Genomic DNA, 9,511 nt, shown 5'->3' on the forward strand with positions numbered 1-9,511 from the left:
GGGGTTTCACCATGTTAGCCAGGATGGTCTCGATCTCCTGACCTCGTGATCTGCCCGTCTCGGCCTCCCAAAGTGCTGGGATTACAGGATTGAGCCACCGCGCCCGGCCTCAAAAACAATTTTTAAATGAAAAGAATGCTGTCAAGCCATACATGCAGAGTCAGCAGGTGGCCACGGAGAAGGGCGAGGAACCTGCGGGTTGGCAGGTCTGGGAGGCTGGTGCTGGGCAGCAGCTAGTGCCACTTTCTCTGTTCCATATTTCAGCCCTCCCAGAGCCAGAACTGAGCCCAGTGGGAGCATACCCTGGGGCAGCCTGGATTCCTGGGGGGTCCCCGGCAGCCACACGCAGTCATGCACTATCCAACTGCACTCCTCTTCCTCATCCTGGTCAATGGGGCCCAGGCCTTTCGCATCTGCGCCTTCAATGCCCAGCGGCTGACGCTGGCCAAGGTGGCCAGGGAGCAGGTGATGGACACCTTAGTTCGGGTAAGTTCATCACTTCAGGGAAGCTCTGCCCCTAAACACCATGACCCAAAGCCCCCAGCCCTGCCTGACCAGGAGTATGTTCCAGAGAAGAGGGGACAGGAAGAGATGTGGCACGGAGATGCAGCACAGGCACTTGCCTGCTGCTGGCCTCAGTCTCCTCCTCTGTGAAACAGGTGATGTGTGGGTGGGATGAGTCTTCTCCTGGGGCCTTTCCAGTCCCACTGCTTTCTGTGGGCTACAGCCAGCAAGCCTTAACACTCTTGGCCACAACAGTGCCAGTTCCCTGGGCCCACTGCCTCCTCTCAGGGCAGCTGGCACTGAGTCAGGCTGGCCTTCCTGGTGTCCTGCAGATCCTGGCTCGCTGTGACATCATGGTGCTGCAGGAAGTGGTGGACTCTTCCGGCAGCGCCATCCCCCTCCTGCTTCGAGAACTCAATCGGTGAGGAAGGCTCTGTGAGTCTAATCAGGGGCGCACCCAGAGCCTTGAGGCCCTGACTCTGCCTCCCCTTTTCTTGGCAGATTTGATGGCTCTGGGCCCTACAGCACCCTGAGCAGCCCCCAGCTGGGGCGCAGCACCTACGTGGAGACATACGTATACTTCTATCGGTGAGCTCGGAGTTGGTGGCGCAGCAGGGCAGGGGGCGGGGAGGGGGCGGGCGCAGTCCTTGGCCCTAATGTGAGGTAGGCTCGTTAGTCCCCGGGGCCACAGGCCCCCCATCCTGGGACAGCCTCATCTGCTTAGCATGCTTTTTCTTCTCAACACCTTTTATTCTGGACTCTTCCCATCCTCGACCCCCACCAGAGTGTCCATAGAGCAGGAGGCCTTCCTTCTCTAAGCACAGATGTGGGGTCCCTCCTCCTCTCTCCTGTGGGAGCTGCTGGGGCTCAGGGTGTGGCTGACCCCCTCTATGAAAGTGGCCAGCAAGGGCTGCAGCTCCTGGGAAGAGGCTCCGGGGACCACTTGTGGGCCTTGGGTAGACCCGATCTTCTAAGTCTCTGGGAGGACAGGCTGGCAGGGAGCCCTTTGGAATCAGGATCCAGAGGGCAAGGGAGGCTGCAGGGAAGGAGAACTGATTCTCTATGTAAATAAAAGTATATGACATCTGGTATTTGCTCCAAAATAACTGGGTAGGCAGGATATAGTGGCTCATGCCTGTAATGCCAGTGCTTTGGGAGGCTGAAGCAGCAGGATCACTTGAACCCAGGAGTTCAAGGTTGCAGCGAGCTATGATTGTGCCACTGCACTCCAGCCTGGGCAACAGAGCGAGACCATGTCTCAAAAAAAAAAAAGAAAAAAGAATGACATCAAAGTGTCTAAATATCAAAATGTACTATACCCAGTCTGTGGAATATTATTCAGCCAGAAAGAGGAACGAAGCACAGACATGTGTTACAGCATGGACGAATGTGGAAAACATTGATGATCTGATTTCATTCATATGAAATATCCAGAATAGGCAAATGCACAAGATAGAGAACAGATTAATGGTTGCAGGGGCTGGTGGGAGGAGAGAATGGAGAGTAAGTGGTAATGGATGTTATGTTTTGATTAGGGGTAATAGATACCAATGTTTTAAAATTGATTGTAGCAATAGTTGCACAGCCTTATGAATGTACAAAAAAACCGTGTTGTATACTTGAAGCAGGTGAATTTTATGGCATATGAATTATGTCTGATGTTTTAAAGTTCTAGAGACAGGTTGGGAGGGCTGTGCCCACATTGTCGCTGTTAGTGGAGGGCCCCTCCCTGAGTGCCGTGTGGCATTTGCAAGCCAAAATCGGTGATGTGGGCCCACTGCTGCCCATCCCTTGGTCCTCCCAGGTCACACAAAACACAGGTCCTGAGTTCCTACGTGTACGACGACGAGGATGATGTCTTTGCCCGGGAGCCATTTGTGGCCCAGTTCTCTTTGCCCAGCAATGGTAGGGAGGGAAGAAGGGTGGGCTTGGTATGTGGGAGCAGAAGGGGGGTTCTGGCTGGCTCCACTGGGGGCTTCCTCACCCAGAGGGGCTGGGGGAGCAGGGCCAGGAGTGGATGGCAGCCCTCGGTCCCTGGGCCTTGCAGTCCTTCCCAGCCTGGTGTTGGTCCCGCTGCACACCACTCCTAAGGCCGTAGAGAAGGAGCTGAACGCCCTCTACAATGTGTTTCTGGAGGTCTCCCAGCATTGGCAGAGCAAGGTAGGCCTGGGCAGTTTGTACAGGAGGGACAAGGATAGGGTGGCCCAGTGGCCAGCCCGATGGCTGCTGTGTCTCTAGGATGTGATCCTGCTCGGGGACTTCAATGCTGACTGCGCTTCACTGACCAAAAAGCGCCTGGACAAGCTGGAGCTGCGAACTGAGCCAGGCTTCCACTGGGTGATTGCCGACGGGGAGGACACCACAGTGCGGGCCAGCACCCACTGTGCCTATGACCGCATCGTGCTGCACGGGGAGCGCTGCCGGAGCCTGCTGCACACTGCGGCCGCCTTTGATTTCGCCACGAGCTTCCAGCTCACCGAGGAGGAGGTGAAGGGATGGGGCTGGCATGAGGAAGGAGGGCAGGAGCAGGGTCACAGGGAAGCCCCTCGGCCCCGGGCACTGACACTGCCCTACCACCCATTCCCAGGCCCTCAACATCAGTGACCACTACCCCGTGGAGGTGGAGCTGAAGTTAAGCCAGGCGCACAGTGTCCAGCCTCTCAGCCTTACTGTTCTGTTGCTGCTGTCACTCCTGTCCCCTCAGCTGTGCCCTGCCGCCTGAGCCCCCTCCACCCCCCATGGCCTGCTGCCTTTTGGGACTTAAACCCCAGCCTCCCCCGTCCATCCAGCCCTGGCGCTGGGGGGCTTCAACTACAGTTGCCCTGTGACTGCAGTCCACCCCCACCTGCCTTTTGTTTGATTTGGCTCTTCTTCTTTGGTTGGGCTTGTGCCTAGATTAGGAGTGGAAGCCAGGGGCCCCGAGGCTGGATTCATGCCACCTGCCAGGTAGTGTAGTATCAGGAGTGGAGACAAAGTGGGCTCTGGGTTGGGGGAGGGGAAGGGAGGGCTCAGAAAGAGGAATTAAGATGTTATATGACAAAAAGGAAAGTTACTGAGAACAAAAATCCAGATTGCTGAGATATGACACTTGTGCGGCAGATATGCCAATGGGCCATCTTTATTGTGGATTGGTAAGAATCACCAGGAAACCATTAAGCCCCAATAGCTACAAGGAGGGTGGTTAAGCCGCTACATCAAACTCCTTCTCTGGAACCAGCAAACACCAAGAAATATTTCGGCTCATTGTAATCCGGTGAACAATGCAGTCAGGCCTGTTGTAACTGCTGAGCAGTCATGCTCGCACCACTTGGGTGCTGTCGTCTGTGTTGGCGCAGGCTTTTGCACGGCTGGTAAAGTCCAGCCAAGGCTGGTCAATGCCAACATCTGCACACAGAAAATCTGCACCAGTTACGTAACCTAAAAAGTTGTGTGAACCCAGGTGCCCTGGGAAAGGGGCTGCAGGACACAGCAAAATGCCAGCAGTGTCCCAGACCCCTCCCTTGCATCCTCCTCTCCAAAGAACAGAGCTCAGGAAAAACACTGGCTGGGATGATATAAGGGCCATGTGTTAACTATAATCACATTTATGGTTTGGAAACATCACCCCAAGGTAAAAATAAATAAATAAAAGGTATTCCCAGGTATGTTTGACGAAAGAAAATAAAGGTAATTAAAAACCTTACAAATGGCTATAAATTGAGATTACAAAAGACCAGAGGCCTCTTGGGAGCCACAGGCTAGGGGCTGGGGCCAACATATTCCAGCTCTAGGACCAAAAGCCTTTGGAGTCCTGTCCCTGGATACAGATGCTCAGGCCACCCACCTAGCACACCTCTCATTTTTGCTACTCCCCCAAAAGCTAGGGCTGTTCTATCTAGCGATAGTTCAGCTCAGACATCTGAGATTCCCAGGTCAAACCATGCCACACGTGCCTGTTCCAAGGTCTTTTTGTTACAAAGGACCAAAGGTTAGCCCAGACCTTTGCTCTGGTGGTGAGGGCCCTGGGAATGCAGGCTCTCGAAGAGGTTAGTGCATGGGGCCCAGGAGATTGCTAGAGATAGGAAAAGTGCAAATCCCAGAATGATTCCCACCAAGGACTGGCTAAACCAGATGGGTGAGACCACACCCAATGTGAGGCACACCTACCCTTGCTAAATAAATGCTGATGCTGGTCAGCCTCTAGCCCACAAGCTCCTCTTGGTTCCCATGTGTTGTAATAAGCAACACAATCGTAGGCTGACCCCAGCCTGGGATTACAAGGCTTTGCTGCAGCTGTGCTTCATGAAAAGCACTTCAATGCTTTTCTACTGCCTAGGACCTGGGGAGGTCCAAGTCAAGCTCCAGAGTAGACAACTGACATTAAGGCCACCAGTCCTAGCCCTTTGCAGGGTTTGCTGCCTCACGAGCAGGGCTGAGCTGTCAACCTGTTTCTGAAGTGAAAGGGCAATGACCCAAAGGTTCCCAAAGGAAGTTCCTTCTCCCTCAAGAATGTAAATACAAAAACATAGGTGGACAGGAAGTAGAATTTATTGGTATTAAGCGGGGGCAGCATATTGGAAGCCCTCATGAGTGCAGGGCCCGCCATTTGTCCAGAGGACCACGATTGGGGATGTACTTGACCCCACAGCCATCTGGGATGAGCCGCTTTTCAGCCACCATGTCTTCAAATTCATCAGCATTGAACTTGGTGAAGCCCCACTTCTTTGAGATGTGGATCTAGGGAGCAATGGAAAGAACTGAGTCAGAAGGCCTGGGGCAAAGAAAGGTGGGAGAAGGGGGCTGCAGCAGTACGTACCTTCTGGCGGCCAGGAAACTTGAACTTGGCCCTGCGCAGGGCCTCAATCACATGCTCCTTGTTCTGCAGCTTGGTGCGGATGGACATGATAACTTGGCCAATGTGAACCCTGGCCACGGTGCCCTGGGGCTTTCCAAAAGCACCTCGCATGCCTGTTTGGAGTCTACATTGGGGTAGTGCAAAGTTAGAAACATAAATGTCCATCGGAAAGGCCTGTCTCCAAGGTCCCTTAGAGCAACCCATACAACAAACAGGCTGCATACACTACCAAGGAAGCTGCTGTTTGCAGCCATTGCACACTGGGCCCCCATGAGGAAAGGAACTCAGTCGGCTTAATTGGCTGCAGAGCATCTCAAGGACCATGGAGGCGTCCTGCAAGGCACCACTGGGCTCCTCTACTAGCTTCAACTACCTGCTTGCTGGCAAGATGGTTGTCATCAAGCTAAAAGAAAAGCTACTCCCATCACAAGTGTTTCCCCTCACCTGTGGGAAACAGCTTGCTTGCTAAGACTTACTCATGCTTTGTTTGTATCTGCAACAGTACATAGGAAAGGGTCCTGAGTGACCACTGAAAGTCACTTGCCAGCTGTGTCCTGGCTTTTCCAGTAGCCATAGTGGCTGAGTCACTGGGGCCAAGTACCTCTATGCTCTGACGAATTAATGCAAACCTAATAACGTAGAGACTCCAAGTTATGGGAAAACTGCCTTAAAAGGCCCAGACCAAGCTCACCTGTCAGCCCCAGCACAGGACAACATCTTGTTGATGCGGATGACGTGGAAGGGGTGGAGCCGCACGCGGATATGGAAGCCATCCTTGCCACAACTTTTTACCATGTACTTATTGGCACAAATTCGGGCAGCCTCCAGGGCTAGGTAGGGGGAAAGAAAGCAGCAAAGTGAGATAAGATAGAGAAACATTCACCACGACCTTCTACAGCTCGGGGGAAATGTGTTGGCTGAGTTTTGTAAAAAGGCTCCTGTTTCATTAACTCCCAATTCCAGTGCAGTGTATGTGGATGGGGTTGAGGGAGCAAAGAGGAAGGACTGGGGGTGACGAACAAAGAATCCTGCCTTACCTTCAGAGGACAGCTGCTCATATTCATCTGACACCATGTGGCCACAGAGCGGAAACTCATCCACTTTTGCCTTCTTCCGCCCCAGGTCAAAGATGCGAATCTTGGCATCTAAAAAAGGATTGTGCAAGTGTGCAGGGGGTGTCACAGACGGACGCTGAGTCAGTAGAGCCAACCCAGTGCAGGGGCCCTTCCACTACTTACCAGGGACACCTCGGCAGAAGCGAGACTTTGGGTACGGCTTGTTCTTACAATACCGGTAACTGCAGAGGAGTGAAAAAACACAGGTTAGGTGAGGTTCACATAAAGTTCAACAGTGACTTTGCCCCTCAAGGAACAACCCAAAAGAGGGACGGGAAAAGCGTGGGGAATGCACGTCCACTTCTAAACCGTTTGCATTCGAGGAAATAAACTACAAAGCAACACTTGGCTGCTGCAACACAGAGGACACCCAAAACTAGAAACACAACCGCCACCATCTTTCGCTACTTTGTCTTACGCTTCCTATAAACACTTTGCAACAAACTTTCCTAGTTAAAAATTATCTCTTCAAGACACTGCGTACTACAAAATCGCCGCATTATCACTGCACAGCTCAGATCACCCAATTTAAGACTTTCGGGCACGTGGCACTAAATCCACCTCCGAGCCGAGTGGAAAGGCGTCTGGCGCCCCCTGTAGGACACAGGAGGCGGCCGCACCCGTTTTTCCCGGACTGCCCTTCACGTCCGACAAGGCACGCGACACGTCGCCCGGAAATAAGAGAGACCGCACACAAAGGCCCCAAGAGAGCATCGAGCGTCCGAAAATGTGGTGAGCTTGCAGGACACAGGGAGAGATATATGAGGGAACGGTCGCTTCCACACCGACACGGGAACGAAAGAACAGACAGTAATATTGAAGACTAAAAAAGAACTGGGAGATGTAAAACATAGGATCAGTTCCCAAGACAGGGCCGCCGCACGGGGGACGCTCCACCCCACAGCTGTTTTCAGCGGCCACAGGCACTTCTTTCCCCACCCGTTTCCCAGCAGTGAAAGTACACCGATTCAAGACTCACCAACGGGCGGGGCGGCGGCCCATGGCGACACCGGGATCTTCAGTGGCTGCAACGAGAGAGAGAGAGTCGGAACGGAAGACGAGAACAGACCTAAAAGGGGTGAGAACCAGCAACGGCACTGCAAGAGATTACAGCTGCGCTTACTCACCGCGCCGAAGGGAAAGAGATGCTCCCACGCCTGCGCATGCCTTATATAGGCGGTCTGTCTGCGCGCGTAAGAACCATAGAGTCCTGGCGAAGGCGGGTGGACGCTCTGTCAGAAGTCATGACCATAGAGGGAGCCGCTTTTTAGCGCCTGCGCCCAGGCGTAGCCCAGCGTATGCGCAGATCAGAGAGGTGGCCGGGTACCGGGGCCGCGGGCGGCCAGCTGACGAATGGGGCTTCGCCACATGGTCGCGAGAAGCCCGCTTCCGGCTGGCCATCTTGGGCGTAGAACTCTTGCCCTAGGCTTTGCTCTTAACTGTGACAGACGTATATTTCTGAGAGTGGAAAAAAGGAAAGCACCCTGGGTGGGCCTCCCGGCGACCGCGAGAGTGTCCCCGAGCTTGCGCGGGTCCCGGACATGCGCTCCGTGCCTCCTAGGCTAGAGGCCCCGGCGGTGAAGCGCCATATAGGGACCTGGGCCCGCGTTCCTTTGTCAACCCGGGAGGCCTGAGCAGGAGACCCATTCCCCTACCGGAGAGGCTGGACCAGGCCTTGCTGGGAGCCATGCCCTGTATCCCCGTTTCCTGGAGACCCAGGATTCGCACACTGCCGCGGGGAAGAGGTCGAGGAGAAGTCTCCACAGAGATTCATGGCCTGGGAGACCCGGGGGCATCACTGGCTCCGCTCCGCCCACCCTGACCCGCACCGTCCTGGCCAGCTGCGTCTCGGGCTCCGCCTCCCATGAACCGCTCTCGCCTGGGCACTGCCCCGCCTCGCCCTTCCCACTCCATTGTGCTCAGAGTGCCTCGGAACGCGTCTGGGGGTCGTGGGGAAGCAGGGCCGCCTCAACCCGCCCACGGAGCAGCATCCAGGGAGAGGTGCGCAGAGCGGGCGGGCGTCCTGGGGGAAGTGGCGTCTGGAGGTGTCTGTCCACCATCTGCAGGTGGGGCGCGGTGGGGTAACTTCCCGTCCTTTGACAGGAAGGACAGGAGGGAATCCTGCTCGAGCGCACCTGTTTTCTAGGATGACATGTCGCTTTTACAAATGGCTTCGGATCCCTTTGAGAAAAGCTTGGGACGATTTCTGGGGTGCACTTGCAGCAACGGTGCAGGGTCCTTCCCAGGGGAACGTAGCCTCCCTTTCCATCATGGGACTCTGGATCCCGGCGGTGACTTACGTCTGTAACTGGGTTCCAGGCTGTAACACCACTGGGGCAATACAAGTCAGGGATTGCGGCGAGGCGCGGGGGCTCACGCCTGTAATCCCAGCACTTTGAGGGGCGGAGGTGGGCGGATCACTTGAGCCCAGGAATTTGAGACCAGCCTGGACAACATGGGAAAAAACTGCCTCTACAAAAATTAAAAATTGGCCAGGCCCAGTGGCTCACGCCTGTAATCCCAGCACTTTGGGAGGCCAAGGTGGGCGGATCACGAGGTCAGCAGTTTGAGACTAGCCTGGCCAACATGGTGAAACCTCGTCTCTACTAAAAATACAAAAATTAGCCGGGCATGGTGGCAGGGGCATTAATCCCAGCTGCTCCGGAGACTGAGGCAGAGAATCACTTGAATCCGGGAGGCAGAGGTTGCAGTGAGCCAAGACCGCGCCATTGCACTCCAGCCTGGGCAACAAAGCAAGACTCCGTCTCAAAGAAAAAAAAAATTAAAAATTAGGCAGGCGTGGCAGCACATTCTAATCCCAGCTGAGGTGGGAGGATCGCTTGAGCTCAGGACGCAGAGATTGCAGTGAGCTGAGATCACACCACTGCACTCCAGCCCGGGCAACAGAGCAAGACTCTGTCTCAAAAAAAGTCATGTATGGCCAGGCGCGGTGGCTCACACCTGTAATCCCAGCACTTTAGGAGGCCGAGGCGGGCGGATTACCTGAGGTCAGGAGTTCGAGACCAGCCTGGCCAACATGGTGAAACCCCGTCTCTAC

The 9,511-nt window shown here is 54.6% G+C and overlaps 2 protein-coding genes across 9 annotated transcripts in view; one reads left to right on the top strand and one right to left on the bottom strand.

The window, feature by feature from the left end:
* The window catches only part of DNASE1L1 (deoxyribonuclease I-like 1), an 11,388-nt gene extending 7,204 nt beyond the window's left edge, over positions 1–4,184 (top strand). For all 4 annotated transcript variants that reach the window (XM_011955911.1, XM_011955913.1, XM_011955912.1 and 1 more), the window contains 7 exons: positions 265–486; positions 837–925; positions 1,006–1,092; positions 2,309–2,409; positions 2,552–2,664; positions 2,743–2,991; positions 3,092–4,184. In XM_011955911.1, the coding sequence (XP_011811301.1) occupies positions 352–486; positions 837–925; positions 1,006–1,092; positions 2,309–2,409; positions 2,552–2,664; positions 2,743–2,991; positions 3,092–3,226 (909 nt within the window). In that variant the 5' untranslated portion in view covers positions 265–351 and the 3' untranslated portion in view covers positions 3,227–4,184. The remainder of the gene's footprint in view (positions 1–264; positions 487–836; positions 926–1,005; positions 1,093–2,308; positions 2,410–2,551; positions 2,665–2,742; positions 2,992–3,091) is intronic.
* RPL10 (ribosomal protein L10) lies at positions 3,607–8,014 on the bottom strand. Of its 5 annotated transcripts, XM_011955904.1 has the most exons (7): positions 7,577–7,592; positions 7,433–7,478; positions 6,577–6,635; positions 6,376–6,483; positions 6,030–6,168; positions 5,300–5,462; positions 5,010–5,220 (listed from the first exon to the last, which is right to left on the bottom strand). In XM_011955904.1, exons 2-7 carry the CDS (start codon positions 7,453–7,455, stop codon positions 5,068–5,070), a joined length of 645 nt encoding a protein of 214 aa, XP_011811294.1. In that variant the 5' UTR covers positions 7,456–7,478; positions 7,577–7,592; the 3' UTR covers positions 5,010–5,067. The 5 variants fall into 5 exon arrangements, with proteins under 5 accessions (XP_011811296.1, XP_011811294.1, XP_011811297.1 ...); XM_011955906.1 differs by having other exon boundaries at positions 3,607–5,205; positions 7,433–8,014; XM_011955909.1 differs by having other exon boundaries at positions 5,015–5,220; positions 5,300–5,451; positions 7,433–8,014.
* Positions 8,015–9,511: the final 1,497 nt, after the last annotated feature.

This window comes from Colobus angolensis, unplaced genomic scaffold (assembly GCF_000951035.1).
Source record: "Colobus angolensis palliatus isolate OR3802 unplaced genomic scaffold, Cang.pa_1.0 Scaffold402, whole genome shotgun sequence".
Lineage (NCBI taxonomy): Eukaryota > Metazoa > Chordata > Mammalia > Primates > Cercopithecidae > Colobus > Colobus angolensis.